General features: G+C 33.7%; 1 protein-coding gene across 1 annotated transcript in view; it reads left to right on the plus strand.

The window, feature by feature from the left end:
- Positions 1 to 1589: 1589 nt before the first annotated feature.
- The window catches only part of LOC127175370 (cilia- and flagella-associated protein 46), a 112535-nt gene continuing 91894 nt past the window's right edge, over positions 1590 to 22230 (plus strand). Inside the window, 13 exon segments of the mRNA XM_051126403.1 lie at positions 1590 to 1772; positions 2336 to 2448; positions 6292 to 6423; positions 7620 to 7684; positions 10180 to 10344; positions 12544 to 12667; positions 14469 to 14557; positions 16398 to 16697; positions 18091 to 18190; positions 18279 to 18374; positions 18952 to 18993; positions 18995 to 19143; positions 20625 to 20844. Of these exon segments, the coding sequence (XP_050982360.1) occupies positions 1724 to 1772; positions 2336 to 2448; positions 6292 to 6423; positions 7620 to 7684; positions 10180 to 10344; positions 12544 to 12667; positions 14469 to 14557; positions 16398 to 16697; positions 18091 to 18190; positions 18279 to 18374; positions 18952 to 18993; positions 18995 to 19143; positions 20625 to 20844 (1644 nt within the window). The 5' untranslated portion in view covers positions 1590 to 1723.

Genomic DNA, 22230 nt, shown 5'->3' on the forward strand with positions numbered 1-22230 from the left:
GTTTGACATGAGCGAGTGTTTGTGGTCGTGCTGAGCGTTTGGGCTGAAGCGCAGTCGTCCTGCTGTGTCTCTTCTCCAGGAGCGATGCTGATTTCACAGCTGCTGAACAGAGGCCTGTCAAACTCTGAATTACCGTATTAACAAAACACGCCTCACGCTGAGACTTCATCCACAAAGAGCCCATTAGATGTGCAATTGCAAACCAATGTAGTAACCAGCTGGGAACAAAAGAGCTCGTCGTAATTGACTAAATTCAGATTGCTGTTAGAAAATGTATTGGCAAGTTTAAAAACATAAATCAAGAGTGATGTTCTGAGCTCATTCAAACTTTCAGCACATATACTTTCACCTCAGATGCTCTACTGTAAATCTCACAGTTAATCTAAGTCTTTGAAGCACATTTAATGAGACAAACCCTGTCTGTAATATTTGCATCTCATTAGGCTCCGGGTTATAAGATACATCAAGGGAAATTTGAGATTAAGACTGTGATTAAAACATTTTTATTTATTTATTTATTTTTCAACCTAGGGATGGATGAAGAACTGAGGAGGAGAAAAAACGTATCTACTGCATTTTTATTTTTTTTGTTAATTTAAAACATTTTTAAAATGTTCAGTATCTGAAAAAAAGATGCTAATTTACACCTTTTTAAATGTGTAGTTAGTTTTAATCTGTGTAAATATTATATTTAGTTAAAATAATGCCTTAAAATTATGCTATTAAACATTAAATATTTATAACATCCTATATGACAGCCTATGTAAGCATATATAATTTAAGATTTACACTGTGATTAAAATATTTTTCCTGGGGATTGGTGATAAACTTGGTGATAAAGTTGCAATTTTAATGTTATTTCATTTTTTTAATATTCAATATCTGAACAAAAAATGCTGTATAGATGCTGATTTGCACCTTTTTAAAGGTTAGTTTAAAGCCTTAAATTGTGTTATTAAACTTTAGATAATATTTATAACATCAGATTGGAAGTAACCTATATAAACATAAACAGAAATTTGAGATTTTTTTTTTTTTTTTTCTAGGTGTGGATGATGAACAGAGAAAAAGAACTTATGCTGCATTTTTATTTATTCATTTTATATTTTTAAACCATTTTAAAATATTCAATAACGGAAAAAAATTAGATTCAGATTTGCCCCTTTTTAAAAGTTAGTGTTAGTCTCTGTATATATTATATGTAGCCAAAATAATGCCTTAAAATGGTGTTGTTAAAGGTTTAATATTTATAACATTACATTATAAGTATGTAAACATCAAAGGAACTGAAGGAAAATGGAATATGCGGCATTTTTTACTCGTTTTATGATTTAAAACATTTTTTAAATGTTCGTCATTTGAAAGAATTAGTTTAAAATCACTGATCTGTCAGTGTTTAAAAGCAGTATGGATGCTGATTTGCACCTTTTATGTACAGTACAGTAGTTTTTCCATGTATATGTTACAATAAGTAGTAACACGTAACATTTGTAACATGTTTTAATCACGTGTTATGTCTGTTCTGCTGTTGGAAACGCGTTTGACCCTGCGCGCTTTCCGTTCAGCGTCCCGTTGCTAAGAGACGCGTCCAAACGCGCTCTAGTTCCTCAGAGCAACACTCGACATAAACAAGACGTAAATAATAAACACAAATCAGTATTTTTGCTCTTTAGCGTTAACTTTAAAAGCGGAGCTGCTGTTTTAAAGCGGCTAATGACGTGAAATGGATCTTCGTATACGACAATATCTGTCAAAAGCTCAGGAGAAAAGAGGTAAGCAATAAATTGTTTATTAATCGGTATTTAATGATAAAGACATTTATAATGTTACAAAAGATTTCTATTTCAAATAAATGCTGTTCTTCTGAACTTTCTATTCATGAAAGAAACCTGAAAAAATTCTACTCAACTGTTTTTAACATAATAATAATAATAATAATAATAATAAATGTTTTTTTGAGCATTAAATCTGAATATTAGAATGATTTCTAAAGGATCACGTGGAGTAATGATGCTAAAATTTCAGCATTGAAATCATAGGAATAAATTACATTTTAAAATACATTCAAATAGAACACTGTTATTTTAAATAGTAAAAATATTTCAAAGTTTTGCAGTTTTTGCTGTACTTTGGATCAAGTAAATCCAGGCTTAAAAAAAGAATATTCTTAAAAAGGAATATTATTATTGTGAATTATGTCCCTCAGAATTAACTTAAGATTTGATGTTTTGTTATATTAAAACAAAAGTACATGTAACACAGGCAGATTTAAGTATGTTCTCATTTAAAGCTCATTTAGTCCAACAGTAAATGTCATTGTGTGTCTTGTTCTCAGATGCTGTGTATGTGAAGAAAGCATATGAGCTGATTCAGGCTTCAGGTCCAGCAGCGTCTGATGGCAGATCTCGGTCTGAACTCTGTGTTCTGTGTGCTGAACAATCTCTGCAGGTGCGATAATAAACCATCCATCATTTTCTGCCGGCGTCATTTCAAAGAGATATTAATTAGGTTGTCTTTCTACCTTCTACTTCATTTCAAGCAGGATTGTGCCTTTTTTTTACTTTTAGTTTATCTGAATTCACTCTGTATTTATGAATTACTCAGGCATGGATTATTAATTTCATTAAGTTCAGCTGCTTATTATACCTAGTCTGTTATGAGTTCAAATCTTGTCCACTTGTGTGAGATAGGAGCTTGAATGTCACTTTTTGTTTTTTAAGGAATAGTTCACCCCAAAATGAAAATGTGCTGATTTTATTCTCCCTCTCAGGCCATCCGAGATGTAGATGAGTTTGTTTGTCAGATTGAATGTGTCATTCTGTCTCACTAATGGATCCTCTGCAGTGAATGGGTGCCGTCAGAATGAGAGTCCAAACAGCTGATAAAAACATCACAATAATCCACAAGTAATAAACACCACTCCAGTCCATCAGTTCACATCTTGAGATGACACAAGCTGAAACAAATCATTAAGATGTTTTTAATTAAAATACAAGTCCATAATCCATGTGGATTCCTCCAGTGAAAAAGTGGTCTGGTCTGAATCAGGAGACAAATCTGCACAGATCAAGCACTGTTTACAAGCCAAAACAACTATGGCTAGATTTTGATGTGAGAGACAACAGGAGATGGACTTTTTACGCTGGAGGAAGCGTTATTATGGATTATGGACTTGTGTTTTAGTTAACAACGTCTTGGTAATGGATTTGTTTAAGATTTTGTCTTCTCAAGATGTGAACTGATGGACTGGAGTGGTGTGGATTACTTTGTATTATTGTGATGTTTTTATCAGCTGTTTGGACTCTTATTCTGACGGCACCCATTCACTGCAGAGGTTCCACTGGTGAGCAAGTGATGGAAAGACACATTTTCACAAAACTGATGAAGAAACAAATTCATTTACATCTTGAGGGTGAGTAAAATCAGCACATTTTCATTGTTGGGTAGACTATTTCTTTAAATATTTATTGCTAAGAAAAGCAAATACACAGCCCTATAGTGTTTCTGCTGTGAAGAATTCTGAAGCTCTAGCTGGATACGCATGAGGCTTTTTTTCAAGAAAGTACCGTAGCGTTTGATAAGCCTCTTCCCTGCTGGTTTCTTGAACACACACCTGAGAAACGCTGCAGAATTTACCCTCCTGCTGCATCTCAGCGTGTGACAGCGAGGTTTGAGTTTCACAGTAATGCAGCGCTCTGCTCTCAGGCTGGAGACATAGTGCTGGGTTAGATAACAGACACGGCTCTCTGCTGCACTGTCACGCCTCCGCGGCTCTTTTGTGTAGCGCAGGATTATTGTAACAACGGCTTATCTCAAAATGTGCTGTCGTTTTATAGAGCGAGAATCTCACAGAACATGTCTATATTTCAAACCAAAAAAGAAATGATTGTGTTTTGCCTAAAGAAAAATAAAACGCTTTGTCATGACATTAAGATATTTTTCATGAAATTAAAATCTAAAATCTAATTACTGTAAGGCATCCAGATGTTATACATGTAATCTTTTTATAATTCTTCTAATTCTCAAGGTTAATTCTCAATGCAGTAATACTGTATTTTTTAAAATAAAGTTTTAATTTAGAATACAGTAAATTGCAGTGACCTGGAGGTCAAGTTCTTGACAGGTTTTGTAAGATTCACTTAGTAATTAAATGCTATTTGCATTAAATGCATTAAGTGGAAATAGCAGTATGTTTTTACACAAAGTGCAAATAGTAGTTAGATGCTATTTGCATAATGTTTAGGTGAAAATAGCAGTATTTTCTTTGTACTAAGTGCGTATAGTAATTAGGTGCAATTTGCATTAAGTGCATTAAATTGAAAATAGCAGTTTTCTTTGCACTTATGAAAATAGTAATTAGGTGTTATTTGCATTAAATCCATGAAGTGAAAATAGTAGTATTTTCTTTATGCTAAGTGCAGCTCAATGCTATTTCAGTATTTTCTTTGCACTAAGCACACATAATAAGATGCTATTTGCAATAAAACATCCAAATAGCATTATATTAGGTGCAAACAGTAATCAGATGCTATTGCATTAAGTTCATTAAATGAAAATAGCTGTATTTTCTTAATTAGATGTTTTTTGCATTGAGAGCATTAAGTGAAAAATAGCAGTGCTTTATTTAGACCGTGTAAAAATTGTAATTACATCCCCATCCAGTTTCAATTATAGGCCTATTAAATAGCCATTAGGTACTTTATTTCACTTTTTGAATAATTTCTATAGTTTCATTTAAAATAAATGTCTCTCTGAGCTGATATGCGATTGGAAGAAATAGTAATTTAGTCTGGATGATACAATTAAGGAGTAAAACAAGGTGGTCTGTTTACACCCGTGAAACATTTACTGTAAATTATAAACATAGAGTTGAGATGGGAGTGTTTTCAGATTGCTTGGTCATCCACAGTAACAGAAGAGAGAGCAATTATGTTGTCATATCACCTTAAATATGTGTATAAATCATCCCTTACATGCTGACACAATTCAAATGTCACATTCGACCAGCAGAAAAAAGCAATCATTTGTAGCTCCCCATCCTGAGAAGAGAAAAGCTGACAAAAAGAGCTGAGCAGCTGAGCAGGCTTTTGCTCAATGAGTTGTGAAGTGAGAAGTCCTAAACAGATAAGCGAGCCGTATAACTCTCATACATATCTGTCCTGAGACAGCATGGGTTATGAGCACTGTGAATTCATTCCCCTCAGAAGTGAAGGAGTGTATAATATATACCGCGCTTGTCTGAAGTAAGCTGAACGCTGAATCTCTTACTTTTTGCAGCCAAGCACTTTAAAAAGTTCCAAGGGCCATTATGTGCTTCCTGATGTGGCAAAATATTTATTGCCATCTGGGAAATATGTTTGAGGCTTAGGGGGTTTCATTTGTCGAAATGTTTCTGATGGCAAATGTCTCAGATGGTTCTGTTCCAAAAACTAGTGAACAATCTGCCTACATAGGCAGGATCCTAACAGAAATGAATTTTTTTCTTTTTATGATTTCTGTTTTAGATTAATAGCAATGTGCTAATGTGTAAAAACACACAGCATGTACACAGATGTTGTTAAAATTAGGGGAGGGGGTCATTAAAATTTGACTATTTCAATAATATTTGTGCACATAGAATGTATTTCAATTTTTGGTCTGAGTTTGTGTGTTATGATCAGCGTTATTTTTAGTTACTATTAAGTTTTTATTAATATTTTAAATCAATTTTTATTATTTTCTTTAGTTTTCCTTTTTTAAATTTTCATTTTAGTTTTAGTCATTTTTGTTGTGTTTTTTTGTAATTTTTTGTATTCTTTAGTTTTTCTTTTTATATTTCTATATAGTTTATATTGATTTTTATTTCAGTTTTAGTTTTGTGAGTACATCAAGTCAAACTGAATAAAAATGAGAAATGTTGCCTTGACACGTAGGTGAAATAAACAAAAAAAAAATTTCCCCATATATTTTATTTTTCAGTATTTTTCATGTTTATTTTATTACAAGTACACTGTAAAAAAACAACAAAAAAACAAAGTTTATTCAACTTGAAATGTTAAATTATACTAAGTGATACTTAGATATTTTATTTGAATCAACTTAAAATTTTAAGGCAGCAGGGTAACAAGTTATTTTAAGCTGACTCAACAAATTGTGTTTTTTATTTTTGACAGTGTAGTGGATTTTTTTATTATTATTTTTTTTTTCTTTATGGTTTCAGTTTTAGTTTCAGCTAACTATAATAACCCTGGTTGTGGTTTGCATGGAGGAAGGCTGACACACTCATTGTCTCTTGTTGTGTTGTGTTGTCAGTTGGGCTGTTGGGAAATTGCACAGGACTGTTTAACAATGTACTTGGAAGGCAAACCTCCAGCTAATCAGTTCCTGTGTCGTGCGTATCTGTGCCAGGGTCAGCTCATCTCATCACGCTCCGTTAGCACAGCGGTAAGTCAAACTGAGCTCATTAAAGCATCTGTCTTTGACCTCTGAACACGTTATATATGGAACATATATAACACGATCTTTATAATGAACAGCTTTAGAGGAAACTCTACATAGGATCTCACTGTTTTCACTTGATTCTGACAGTTGGGTTCCGGAGTAAAATTCCATTCATTTTCTCCATAGGGGAATTCATTTTTAATGACTTAATAACTTATAATCCAGACCTACTGAGAGCTCATGAGCTCCTGATATATGCTTTTGTAGAAGCTGTCAGTTTGCATTATTTCAACTTATTTTTTTAAAGAATTGTGTTACCTATTAAAGAATTGTGTACCTATGATGCTGTAAAGAAAATTCCAGCAATCAGAGAGTTGCAGTGAGCAAATCACACCAAAAGAGCTCCCTCCGCTCATTCCCATTAAGCACCACAAATTATGAAATTGAGTTGTTTTGATACACTTTCAAAATACCTTACTGTTTGTATAGGTATATATGCATATTTTGCGATGAACTTAAAATATATTGTTTATATATTTATAATCAACAACATTAAATTAATACATTTTATATTTTTTTATTGTTTGTAATTCAGTTATGTCATTTGCAGTGCTTCATGGTATTGTAGTTCTTTCCATTGCTAAAGTTCGCAGTCTTGTACCTTTGTCTTTTTACATTTTTTTAAAGTTTGTAATGTTGTGATTCTCCATAGCTGATTGGTTTGGTTCATGTTTTATAAGTTTGTAACAAAGACTTTTAAAAATCCCTATGAGAAAAATGAATGGGAAAAAATGCTTACAGAATCAGCACCACTTGTTCTTTTATACCTTAAGTACGTTTAGTACACTCTTAAAAATAAAGGTTCTTCAAGCGATGCCAAAGAACCATTTAGTCAAAGGCTCTGTAATGAACCATCGCTTTCTTACCTTTTTATGATCTGAAGAACCTTCTTTCGCCACAAAGAACCTTGAAACAGAAAGGTTCTTCAGATGTTGTTGGTTCTTTATGGAACCATTTAGACACAGGTTCTTCTACGGCATTGTGAAGCACCTTTATTTTTAAGAGTGTATGTATATCATGTTAAAATCTCAGAGGAATCCGTCGATTCGCATGTATCTTGTTTTGACTTCGCAGAGATAAATCTGTCCCTCACTTCTTTCATTTTGTCCCTATTTTTGTTGTTGTTGTTCTGTTTCCAGGAGGACTTGGATAAGGCTGTGATGTACTATCTGAAGGCGATTGAGATTGCCAGAGACAAGTCCAGGTAGAGTAAACTATCCGTACAGAGAACCCGTTTCTCTTATCTCCTGTCCTGATTACAATAAAGCTGAAAAGAATAGGGATAATAGATCAGGATTTTTGAGGCCAATATTGTATCTGCTGATCTGATCACTGATACTGATCTTTTTAACGCCTTCTTTTTATCATGTAGAATTATTTATTATTTATTTTATTTATTATGATACTCCAATCATATATTTTTTTTTTTTTTTGAAAAATAGGGAAATCGTCTCTTAGTTGGCTCTTGTGAGAGGGGTTTTTTTAATTTGAGAGGTGGAGGGTAGCATTTTTTAGACTTTTTTTTTTAGATATATATTTATCTCACTTAAATGTTTGATTATGCAGTGCATTTTTTTAAAAGGATTGTGCAACTATTGCACAATAGCTTACACACACCACAAGCCTGATTTCCACAAACACATTTATCCATTATTTTGATTTCAAATCCAAACACTGTTATTGACAATGCTTTTTTCAGCATTTAAGATTCTTTTTTTACACAGTACAGTAATACAGTGCAGTAATCTTTCATAGACGTGTTTAAACGCAATAAATATAAGCAACACATTCAATGTTTTTTACTTTTGCATTTACTTCTAGATTTATATATTAGGTTGCTCAAGCAAGTGACAGAACATTTAAACTACTTTTCTTACGTTATCACATTCTAAATTAAAACTTACCACTAACAGAAACAGTCAGTTCTACTGCCTTTTCTTTTGCATTTAAATCTTTATTACAAGCAGTCCTGCTGTTAATAAAGAACTTTGTTTTTCTACCTCCACGAGCGCCATCTATTATTGCCTTGTTTATCTAAAAACATCCTTTTTTTTTTTTAAACCTAGCCAAAAACCTACATGTGTTGATTGTGAAACACAGTACACTTTATTACTTCATGCATTTATGTTGTAATTATGACATTTTCGTGTCAATCCCGCAAACAATGCGCTGTCACAGACTCTCTCATGGCAGGCACATCATCAGCTTTAGATCGGTTTATGAGATCGGCCTTTTTAGAGACCGCCGATCAAACATCCCAAAGTGATTATCGGCCGATAGTGATCGGTAGCTGATCAATCGGAGCACCCCTACTTAGTTTAGGAGATTTATGAGGGTGTTAACTGAAGTTCTCAGCAGTGATGAGAAAAGCTTGAGATCTATGACTTTTGCACATTTGACAAATCTGAGCAAGCTTTGACACAATGATGAGATCTGCAACTCTAGAAATCTAGAACTCTAGATAAGCTCTAGTTCTTTGATGAATAGAAAGTTCAAAGATTTGAAATTTCTGTATTTGAAACAGAAACATTTTGTAACATTGTAAATGTCTTTACTGTGACTTTTTCATGTGTCCTTGATGAATAAAAGTATCAATTTTTGTTTTTATATTACTTGTCCCAAATTTTTAAATTGTTGTCTTTCACCATTTCCTCAAAAATATTGTGCAGCACAACTGTTTTCAACATTGATAATAATCAGAAATGTTTCTTGAGCAGCAAATCAGCATATTAGAATGCTTTCTGAAGGATCATGTGACACTGAAGACTGGAGTAACGATGCTGAAAATACAGCTTTGATCACAGAAATCAATTACATTTTAACACATATTCTCATAGAAAACAGTTATTTTAAACTGTAATAATATTTCACCATTTTACAGCACTTTTGATCAAATAAACACAGCCTTGGTGAGCAGAAGAGAACATTAAAAGCATAAAAAATCTTAAGTATTCCAAACTTTAGTCTATATATGTATATAATATCTCTTTATTGTTTTTTTGTTTCTTAACAGCAGGGGTTGTTGTGTTTCCTTCCAAAACAAAAACACCATTTACACCCTATAAAACACATTGTTACAGCCTGTGAGATGAAAATTAAATTGTTTTAAGCTTTAACATGAGTGTTGAGATTTTAAATATTTCAGCAGTATGCCAGATCATCAATCACAAACACTAAGCAACTCCCCGTGGAGTTAACTTTGAAATATTAACACTGGGAACGTAAGAAACTGGCAAGGGAAGTCCAAGACGCACGGCTCGACTGGATGATGTTATATCTACTGTAAACTTGTAATTGGTGGATGATGGATGTATAATCTATGCTTTACTGCTTCTGGAACAGCTCTCAGGCTCTGCCAGAGGGAAACGGCTCAGATACTCGCTGCTAAAACACGTCGTTCTCTGGTGAATAAATTAGTGACTGCAGAATAGAGTCTTCAGCCGTCTTTTTGTTGTGCTCCTCACCCATCCTGCAGTAATTGCTTTATTTCTCATGGACATTGAGGCCTCCCGTGGCTCTTTGAAAGGCTCGTGCGCTCATTACACATTCACACGCTTTGAGATCTAAGGTCGGCGCTGGGTGTATAAATTGAGATGTAGTGAGAAATCGGATTCTGATCTTTCCAACAGTGATGGCTTAAATAATTAATCCGACTATTTTTTATCCTGTCTCTCCCCTGCCTCATTCTTTCTTCATTAGATATAATTTCCTGGTGTTCAACGCCTCGCTGATGTACCTGCAGTCCTTCAGGCGGTTCCTGAGGCCCGGGCAGCGTCGGCATCTGGTTTCTTCTCTCATGCAGGTGATCAAGGCTCTAGAGGAGGTTCAGGATCCTGATCACGCATGGAGGGCTGAGCTAATGCTGTAGGTGGATTCACATTTGACATTTAATTACTGTTTTATGCACACTGTGTGGGTGAATATATCATGAAAGCAGTCAAGAATGAAGTCCAGGTCATAATTCACTCCAATTCACTCCAGTTTGTATACAGAAAATGATGCATGTTTAGTTTTTTTTCTCATTGTAACAATATTTCCATGATAATTAGGCATATTCTCTCCCCTCAAAGTCTCATTTTATTTATGCAAAAAAGACTTAAAAATGGCCTAAAAGCAATGCAAAGCTGAATTTTCATCAGCTGTTACTCCAGTCTATGTTATCACTTTTTACTAATTTAACACATCCTTGGTGAATAAAAGTATTCATTTCTTTCAAAAAAAGAAAGAATAAAAACTTACTGACCCCAAACTTTTGAACAATAGTGTATATTGTTAGAAAACCATTCTATTTTAATAAATGCTGTTCTGTTTAACTTTTTATTCATCAAAGAATCCTGAATATCACAGGATCCAAAAATATTAAGTAACGCAATTATTTCCAACACTGATAATAAATCAGCATATTAGAATGATTTCTGAAGGATCATGTGACACTGAATACTGGAGTAATGATGCTGAAAAATTCAGCTTTGATCACAGAAATAAATTTGAATTTTAACATATATTAAAATATAAGAACGTTGTTTTACATCGTAATAATATTTCACACTATAACATTTTCCTGTATTTTTGATCAAATAAACACAGTATTGATGAGCATTAGAAATTTATTTAAAATAGATTAAAAATTGTACTCATCCCAAACTTTTGACCGGCAGTGTAAATGAAACAGGTAATAGTACTAAAAACTATCTGTGTTTTAAATAAACAATAATTAAGCTTTTATCATCAATAAATTCAATATGTTTCAATCTCATGCATGTTTAACTAAATATTGCTTGTTCCACATCTAGTCATATTTAACCATGTTCATACTTTTTTCTTGTTTCTGCCACAGAATTAAAAATAAATAAATAAATACATACATACATACATACATAAATTTAATTGCAACTTTTTTCTCTCTTTCTTGGAAATGCAAGTTTACATTTCGCAATTCTGAGAAAACAAGAATTGTGACTTATAGTGTCAGAATTGCAGAATATAAACGCACATTTAAATTATATATATTTTTAATTGCGAGTTTATGTCATGCAGTTTTGCGAAAAAAGTGAGAATTGTGAGATGTAAACCTGCAATTGCTAGAAAAACATCAGAATTGTGAGTTTAAAAAGTCGCAATTACATTATTTATTCCAGTGGTGGAAACTGTCTGATAGATTTATGCTGATTCTAAGCAATTTGAATAAATGCATTTTGGAAAACAAAATATTATGCAAATTATTAATAATGAAGTATACCATGATTTTGCTGAGTGAAATTTGAAATCTGACCAGTTTCATTTATGTATGTGCATGTGCATCACAATAAGTTAAAACTGTTTAATGCAAATGCACTGAAATTTAATATGCAATTCAAATACATAAATTTTAAATTTCAGTCTAAATATTTTTGTATGCATTATGGTAGTTTTTGTTTCACTTAAAAATGTGGATTTAAACATAAATTGGATTACAGTAAAAAAATGTTCATTTAAAAAATAATTTTCAGGTACATTTTTATGCACAGTTCATATGAGATTCATACATAATTTTTATATGATACAGTATCAAATACAATCAATGGCATTTTCAAGTTAAACAGAAATCATTCTTCAGAACAAGGCGGCCTAGATGTTTGCCTCTTTTGATGCCGTCGTGACCTTTGAAGTGTTGAAATGACGGCACAGATCTCCAGTGATCCTGATCCTTCGGCTCACAGATGCGCTGCACCTTCAATTACATCAGGGTTCAGGCTGTTTTACACCCCTTACACTGAGAAAATTGTTTAGAGATGGATTGTCAGTCTTTTTAAAGGTCATATTAAATCTTTATGATGTGATCAAACTCTTTTATGGCTGTTTTAGTGTTGTAGGCATGTAATCCTGGAGCACAAAAGAAACTCATCCCTAATAAAAGTTGTAAGAGCCTTGTCATTGATCTCAAATGGAATCTGGCTCCTTGCCTTGACTCTACAGTCTTTTGTTGAAGAGGCTGCATTGGAAATTCAAATGCATGGTGTAAAACACAAGACATATAGATCTAGCTCATATTTCATGATGTTTTCATCTTGTGTTTCTATTCAGACACCTTATTGAATGTCTGCTTGATGCGGGGAAGAGGACGGAAGCGGCTGCCATGGTCAAGGTCACCTGCGATTTTATGCAATCACATAAACCAGAGCTTTATCCCCGGCTTTTCTCCATACAGGTAAATCTTTCTCTTTTGTGTTGCATGTCACTCTTGTTTATTAATCCTGCTCAAGCAGCTGCAGCCGTCCTCATTCTCTCAGGCTCTGTTTCATTGAAATATCCATTCGCTTTATCTTGTGCCTTTGCTTTATTCTCCACAGAACTGACATGTTTTTGGCTCATATCTTATTTAGTTGCTCTTAATTAATACCCAAAAATAAAGGCAGATTATCCTAGTTATTCAATATTTTTTGGTCTTGCAATACTGCTTTAATGTCTGCTTCTGTTTGATGAATTTCATGTGTGTTTCCTCACATATATAAACATATATATATAATCCTATTAGAAAGTGGAACAATATACAGTATATATAGCCCCTTGTATATGTTTTTGTAATACACTCTATGTACTTTTATGACAAAAATCATTAGGATATTCATGTTCCATGAAGATATTTTGTAAATGTTCTACCTTAAATATATCAAAACATAATTTTTGATTAGTAATATGCATTGCTAAGAACTTCATTTGGACAACTTTAAAGGTGATTTTCTCAATATTTTGATTTTTTTTTACACCCTCACATTCCAGATTTTCAAATAGTTGTATCTCGACCAAATATTGTCCTATCCTAACAAACAATACATTAAATGAAAGCTTATTTATTCAGTTCTCAATTACCAAAAATTGACCCTTATGACTGGTTGTGTGGTCCAGGGTCACATATATCTTTCCTAAAACCTGTCAATGCTAGTCATATTATGTAAGTAAGTATAAAAGATAGACATGTTGTTGCATATATAAATAAAATATATATTGTTGAAATATATTTTATTTTTATATTATATATTTTTATATATTTTATATAAATAAAATATATATGGTTGCTACATATTATACCATATAAAAATCATCATATAGATATTATTTGCATACTGTATACAAATTTTACTAAGCAGATTTTTTAAACTTACATCTACCCAGTGTTATTTTACTGTCATTTAGATACTATTATAGTTTGTATTACTATTTTGAATCTTTTTTTATTTTTAAATTTAAATTTTAATTTCAAGTTACCTAGATTAAAATGAGAAATGTTGAAAACTGAAATAAACTTAAAAAAATATATATTTTTTTGTTAATGTTTTTTTATTTATTTATTTATTATTATTATTATTATTATTATTATTATTATTATTATTATTATTATTATTTTATTATTATTATTATTATTTTTTTTTTTTTGAGTTTTGGTTTTAGTTAAATATAATAACCCTGCTACCCAGGGTTGTGAAAATTTTATATGGCCTTACAGGTAACATATATGCAGTGTTGGGGGTAATGCATTACAAGTAACACGAATTACGTAATCAGATTACTTTTTTTTCAAGTAACTAGTAAAATAACGCATTACTTTTTACAAGAAAATATCTGAGTTACTTTTTCAAATAAGTGACGCCAGTTACTTTTTTGCCCCATTTATTGACTGACTAGTCTCCTGTACCCATTTTGAGAGAAATCGGAAGTACAAAGGCGTTGTGTGCACTGTGTGAACATGATGATACTGTAGTGAATTTACTTTTCCTTCAGTCCGTAGGAAAAAGTAACATAATTAGTTACTTTTTTTTTAAAGGAAGTAATGCAATATTGTAATGCATTACTTTTAAAATTCACTTTCCCCAACACTGCATATATGGCAGTATCACTCTTGATATAGGATAATATGTCATTTGTTGCATTAGTGTATGGGTCTGTATGAAAGCGTCTGCAAAATGAATAAATGTAAATGTAGTTACTGACTTGCTGTGTTTGCTCCACAGGCTCGACACAACCTCATGGACGTCTCTGAAATGCTGAATGATGGAAACCCTAAGTTGCTTTTGATCTACAAGATCCAAAATCTTAAACAGTAAGGAAGATATTTCTCAAATTAACACTGATTTTATCGATTGCATACAGCTGTATTTTGTTGCTGTGCCTTTGCGTTTTTTGTAGCGCTTTAGATGTGCTTCTCTCAGTCTGTCATCATATAATTTATTTAAAAGCATTAGATATGAATTCAGAGAAATACTGCCACTTCATTCCTAAGAGAAAGCTACAGATGCACATCAAGTGTTTTCAGTCAGTCAGGCTTCTGTCCAACTGCAGTCACAAGAGTGGCATAAAATACACAATATACACTAACTCAATTATATCCACCAAGGACTTCTAACAGTAAATCTCACCGGCTATGAATCAAAATGAAAACAGAGCAGAGCTTTTATGGTCAGTGCAGCTCCTTGTTTCAGTGAAGGATGGCGGATTTTGCTCCATCATCTGTTTGCAGCAGCTGAAACAGCATCTTCAGGGTCATAAATTCAGGATGCTTACAGATCTATATGCAATCGCTTCACATTCATCACTTGCACGGATTTAAAAAAAAAAAAAAAAAATTCCCCCATACAGCAGTTCACCTGAGGCGCAGACCCGAGGTTTGCCTTCAAGGGCATTGCATGTTTTTCACATTCATATCTGTTGGGATTTGTCTTTCTCTCAGGTGCACAGCAGCAGCGTTCACCTCTTTAGGCAGTCTGTTTTTCGCCGTAGACATCAGTGATCGGGTGACAGATGTCACACGTTTTCAAACTACGCTTCTGACAATAGATCTCAAAAAGGCCGCTCTGTTCCATGTCAAAGAATCTTATTTCTGGGAATATATTGTCTATAAAACCAGGTTTGTCTGGTTTTTAGATTTCCACAGCTATTTTATCCTCGAGAAGCTGCAAGTATATGCATAAATTAATATTATTAATGTACAAGCTTCCTCCCTTCTTTTAAAAACATTTTTTTCCCTCTCTCCCTGAATATTACTTTACAGCTCTCGGCCTGTGAACTGCACTTTATGTTTGTTTTATTTTTTTGTGTTTTTGTAAAGTGTGTTACTGTATGCATTTGGGAGATGCTTTTATTTAAAGTGCCTTACATTGCATTCAAGGTACTGTATATACTGGAAAATAAGTAAAATAAAATATAGAGCAAAAATTGCAACCAGGTAAAAATTGCAACACAAATGTTTAGAGGCCTTTTTTCTGCTTTTTGTTAATTATATAATGAATTCTGAAAACAAATAGATAGAATAGAAAAAGAATAGAGAAAGCTAGTGTTGTTGTTTGTTTTTTTTTAAAGAAAACAAGCAGTTAGAAAACAAATAGAGTGCAAGTCTTAAAGGGTCAAGTTTTTTAGACATTTTTTTCTATACAGTTTTTGTTATTTTTTATTTAAGTTTTAATTAATTTTATGGTTAATTTTCAGTTTATATTAATTTCAGTTAATTTAGTATATCAAATTAAACAATTAAAATGCTGTGTATATGTATATATATATATATATATATGGTGCATATAAAAAGTGGTAAAAGTCCAATTTCATTATTACTTTCATAAATAATATTAAATACTGGTAAATAAAACATTACAAACACTAAAACATGTATTTCAGTTCCTCTTACTCCTTATTTAAATAAAACTGAAATTCGGCACAAATCCAGATGTTTTGCGTGCTTTAAGTTAATTGCATTATATAAGTTGTTTTGCAGTGTAAGTCTAAGCATGATTCAGGGTTTGTATTTTTTTTTATACAGTTCGGTTTCAATTTATGCATTATCTAAAAATCAAACCCCTGACATTGGTGTTTCTAGCACCATGCTGTTTGAACTGTAGGAGCCCTGAAATCAGTGAGACTCAGTGTTTTTGTTTGCATTTTCTTCACAGTATGGCTGATGTCAGTGAAATGAAGAGAGATGATGCAACCACACTCAAGGAGATTTTCCTGCTGCTGACGCAGTCATCAGAATCCAGAGCGTCCGACCTCCGGGACTCCAGTCCTCCACCTGACATCCACAGCTCCAGTGCTCCACCCAACACCAACATTGTCTCTGAATCTACCAGACCGAGTCCTCCGCCCGTCATCCAAAGCGCACCGCCCAGTATCCACCACTCGAGTCCTCCATCCTCATCCTGCAGCTCTAGTGTTTGTCTGGATCACGACTCTTCCATCACACTGACTGACAGGTGTGTCCAACATTTATCATCAACACAGCTACATTATGTAAAGTTTATGTGACTTCAGGACCCCAAGAAGCTATGCTTCCTTTGTTGATGTACTGTATTTCCCTTTAAAAAAGGAAGTTGGGGCAGCTCTTATTGCTGGTCTGGTCCTTTTTTTAAGTTTGGTTTATGGCACGTCTGACAAAACTGCACAACAAGGAAAAAGTTTTTTTTCTTTCTCTCTCTCTCCTTAAAATGCATTTCATTGCACAAATAATGTCATTAATATTTTTCGTCCTGGAAGAGAAAAAGACTGAATGTTTTAAATGCACTGTACTGTTTAATAGTTTAGAGGCTGTGAGATTTTTTTTTTTATGTTTTTGATAAAAAGCTTTTGCTCACCAAGGCTGCATTTGATCAAAAATACAGTAAAAATTATGAAATATTATTAGAATTTAAAATAGCTGTTTTCCATGTGAATATCTGTTAAAATGTAATTTATTTCTGTGATGCGCAGCTGAATTTTCAGCATCATTACTCTAGTCTTCAGTGTCACATGATCTTTCAGAAATCATTCTAATATTCTGATTTGCTGCTCAACAAACATTTCTGATTATTAGCAATGTTGAAAACAGTTGTGCAGTACAATATGTTTGAGGAAACGGTGAAAGACTACAATTTAAAAGTTTGGGGCAAGTAATATAAAAACAAAAATTGATACTTTCATTCATCAAGCACACATTAAATGAATGAAAAGTGACAGTTAAGACATTTATAATGTTACAAAATGTTTCTGTTTCAAATAAACGCTGTTTCTTTGAACTTTCTATTCATCAAAGAACTAGAGTTTCTCTATATTTTAGTGGAAACAGTGATACATTTTATTTTTCAAAATTCTTTGATGAATAGAATGTTCAAAAGAATAGAAATCTTTTGTAAGATTATAAATGTCTTTACCGACACTTTTAGTTAATTTAATGCATCCTTGTTTGAATTTGATGATCCTTTTGAACAGTGGTGTAAATATACTAAAACTACCAGAGCTTGAATACTAAAAGTCTCAGTTTTGATTTTATGGTTTCTTGATGAGCATCTACACACTGCATTTGATGCTTAGTCAGAAAACGCCATGAGTCCATTAATTTCAATGCAGATACTGCATTGCGAAGTCTTCGGAAAAATGATGTTCTATCATGTGACCAAAAGTTCAGAAACTCTGACGTCCACTGAGAAATGAGAACTTCAGAAAAACAACAAATATCCAATTCACTCTCTACATTACTTCAAACGAACTCTTCCTGCTCCCTCAAAACTAGTGGTGTAAGCACCCAAGGTTATGATAAACTTATGACCTTTGGTAGCCCAAAGCCAGTAGGATTTGCTTTGAAATATTAGTATAATCAGCGTTTTTTTTCAGGGTTGAGTTCCTGTTGGATCTGGCTTTCCTCTCCCTACAGTTACAGCAACACCAAACAGCATCCGACTGCCTGAAGGAGCTCCGAGCCACAAATGTCACCGTGAGACTCTGTGTTTCCTCACAAAGCGCTTCTTTCCTTACTTACGGTGTTGTTTTTGTAACTCAAAGGTTGTGTTGTTTTCCTGAAGGTCGGTCAGCGCATAATGACGGAGTGTGTGCAGTGTGAGCTCGAGCTTAACAAACACAGAGACGGAATGGAGAATTACTCCAGATCCAGTGTGGAGGTGCTGCTTCCTATTATATTCATCTACTGAGTAAACATTCCTACCCATAAGACCTCAGTGTTTTATTGTTGTGGACTGTTTAGTTTCAGGCATTGGGAACATATTGGGAAATCATGGTTTGAACAGGATATTAATATTGATTTGTGAACCATATACTGTGTTTTTGCACCTGCTTCCAAACTCCAATGATTTCTGTCCCACCTGCTCCTGTACTGTTCCTGCAATATATACATTTTTATGGCATTTATTTTGCATTTCATTTGCTAATTTTAGCCAAAGTGCCACACACAGTATATTACATATAGTAAAACTCAGGTGCTATAAAATAAATCTCAAAGCAAAATCCTTAAATCTCAAAGCTTGCATTAAATGCCAAAGTAGACGCCAAAGTAAGATGCAAAACGTAATTGCTTGAAATGTTTTATATTGTGCAAACGACCATACAAGAACAGTATGACCATCTCCACTAAAAAAAGCCGCAAGTGCTGAGTGCTTTTTCAGATGAAGGTCTGTTTCATGTGCGTGTCTAATAAAATATCAGAAAGCTTGTTTTGAGTGGCGTTTTTGTTTCTTGCAGTTGCGGTTGAGCATAATCGTGCGTTTGGATGCGCTGCTGCAAAAAAGCGCTGAAGGAGGCAGACGCTCGTGCGATTCAAGCGGTGTGTGCGTGTCTGTGGAACGCATGTCTGCCGCTCCTCCAACAAAACCTACGAAAGAGAGTCCAGAAACCCCTGCTCAGCCTCGCACGAGCGCTGGACCACACCGACAGGTCTGAAACGTGTTCCTTTCACTTCAGCGCTGTTTACTGTGGGGATCTGGGGCCAGTTGCATAAAAGGTTAAGACTAGTCTTAAAAGTAAGCCAGCTATTTTTTTTCTTTAAAGCTGGTCGTCATTATTTAAATTCAGTTACATAAAAATGTAGATTAGTCTAAGTTGAATCCAAAAAATAAGACTGATTACCCTTTGGCTAACTGCTAGCTGGTCAAACTAGCTCTTAAGACACTGTCTTAACATAGAGGCTAAGTTTATGCAACTGGCCCCTGAGTTCAGTTTTATTTAGGTCTTCTTTTGGATAGTCATTAGAAGAATAGCTCAGCTGAAAATGTCATAAAAATCCATTTTTATTTACTGTGTAGAACATAAAAAGAGACATGTATTTAGCTGGATGTAAGACATCTTCATATAATGAAAGCAGACAGTGACCAGAGGCTCCAAACAAGACAAAAAAAAATCACTTCAAAAAATCCTAAAATTAGTCTTATGCACCATATTCTACATTTTCTGAAGTCAAGTGTTGTTTTGTGTGAGGAACTAACTGAAGCTTATGTTATTTATAAAGTATTTATGAACAATTGAACTTATTTTGAAACATGCTGCATTATGTTTTATTGTTTATTTTGACAATGTTTATTTTTGTTGCATGTTGTATTAAGCTGTCGCTTATTGTCCCTTGTGAATGAAGCTGTGAACTAAAAACTAAACTTTCTCTGATAACCAAGTTGTAAAAAGTAAACTAAAAACAGCTATCACTGCTAATCAGGTTTTAACCTAAATTTGTAAACTAACAACTAAACAATTACTGACAATCCAGTTGTAAACTAGACTAAACTATCACTGGTATTCAAGTTATAAACTAAAAACTAAACTATCACTGATAATCAAGTTGTAAATTAAAAACTAAACTAAAAACCTAGCTATCACTGCTAATCAATTTTAAGATAAATTTGTAAACTAACAACTAATAATCACTGATAATCAATTGGTAGTCAAGTTATAAACTAAAAACTAAACCATCACTGATAGTCGAGTTTTAGGTAAACTAAACCTGCAAGCTAAAAACACTGATAATCAAGTTTTTAACTAAATTTGTAAACTAAAAACTAAACTATCACTGATAAATTCTAAACTATCACTGATAACCAAGCTGTAAACTAAAAACTAAACTAAAAACTTAGCTAACATTGATAATAAAGTTTTAAACTAAATTTGTAAACTAAAGACTAAACTGTCACTGATAATCAAGCTGTAAACTAAAAACTAAACTATCACTTATAACCAAATTGTAAACTAAAAACTAAACTATCACCAATAATCAAGTTGTACACTAAAGACTAAACTATCACTGATAATCAGGTTGTAAACTAACAAGTAAACTATCACTGATAAGCTGAAAACTAGTTGTAAAGTTAAAAACTAAACTGCTAACAGCTAACTAAAGTGTCTAAATGACTGTGTGTGTTTGTCCACAGTTTGCTGCTGGACGTGTTGTGTCAGGTTCATGCTGAACTGGCCGCTATAGACGAGGAGGATGAAAAGCTGGAATCTGCCATGAAACATCTTGAGAAAGCTCTAGAGCTGGATCCTCACTCCCAGCATCTCTCCTCCTCCTTACGCCTCCTCCAGCTGCGCTCCTCTGTCCACAGCACTCCCACACGGCCGGAGGAGCATGCCGCCAAACTCATACAGCAGGTGCTTCACCGCCACGACATTCACTTAATGAGCGGCTCTCCTGCCCACATAGACAGCTGACTGCTGAGGGGCCGTTGGTTCACTCACTGCTCTGGAATACAAAAGCAGCCAGGCGGAGTGTGAAACAAAACATCTTGTGATGTGTTTTTCAAAGTTTCTCAAAAGAACTATTTTTAGACTTGGCGTCGCATCTTAAAAGTGCAGCGTGAGATGCTTGAAAAACAGCAAGAAGCGACGCAATGACCAAAGCCGTCTGTCTGATGTAGGTATACATACGGTAAACTAAAAATAAAACACAAAGAATGTGTCCTGTATGAACCGTCCTTTCAGCAGCATCCTGAAATGAAACCTCATTAGTTTTGCAGTGCTCTGCATTCCGCGACGTGACTTTGATGTACATTATACAAGAAATGCTGCATTAGAATTTGACCAAAATTGGAAAAGCACTACTGTTCAAAAGTTTAAGGTCAGATTTTTTTTTTTGGAAAGATGTTAGTACTTTTATTCAACAAAGATGCATTTAAAAAGGAGAGTTTGTTTCTTCATCAGATTTGGAGAAATGTGTCATTCCATCACTTGGATCGATGGATCCTCTGCAGTGAATGGGTGCCGTCAGAATGAGAGTCTAAACAGCTGATAAAAACATCACAATAATCCATAAGTAATCCACACCACTCCAGTCTATCAGTTAACATCTTGAGAAGACAAAAGATTTAAAGTTTATAGCTGTTTTGGCTTGTAAACGGTGCTTGATCTGTACAGATTTCTCGCCTGATTCAGACCAGACCACTTTTTTACTTGAGGAAGTGTTATTATGGTTTATGGACTCGGATTTTACTTAAAAATGTCTTAATGATGGATTTGTTTCAGCTTTTGTCTTCTCAAGATGTTAACTGATGGACTGGAGTGTGGATTACTTGTGGATTATTGTGATGTTTTTATCAGCTGTTTGGACTCTCTGACGGCACCCATTCGGTGCAGAGGATCCATTGGTGAGACAGTGATGGAATGACAGGTTTCTACAAATCATTTCAGCAAATATTCATTTTTTGGTGAACTATTCCTTTAAATAGATCAAAAGTGAAAGTAAAGACATTTTATAATGTTTCAAAAAAGTTCAATTTCAAATAAATGCTGTTCTTTTGAACTTTCTATTCATCTGTGAATCCTAAAAAATAAAATGTATGATGATTTCCAAAAAAATATATTGGGCCGCATTTATAATAATCATAAATGTTTTGAGTAGCAAATCAGTATATTAGAATGATTTCTGAAGGATCATGTGACACTGAAGACTGGAGTAATGATGCTGAAAATTCAGCTTTGATCACAGTAATCAATTACATTTTAACAGATATTCACACAGAAAACATCTGTTTGAAAGTT

The sequence above is a fragment of the Labeo rohita genome, chromosome 13, assembly GCF_022985175.1.
Source record: "Labeo rohita strain BAU-BD-2019 chromosome 13, IGBB_LRoh.1.0, whole genome shotgun sequence".
In the NCBI taxonomy this organism is placed as follows: Eukaryota; Metazoa; Chordata; class Actinopteri; order Cypriniformes; family Cyprinidae; genus Labeo; species Labeo rohita.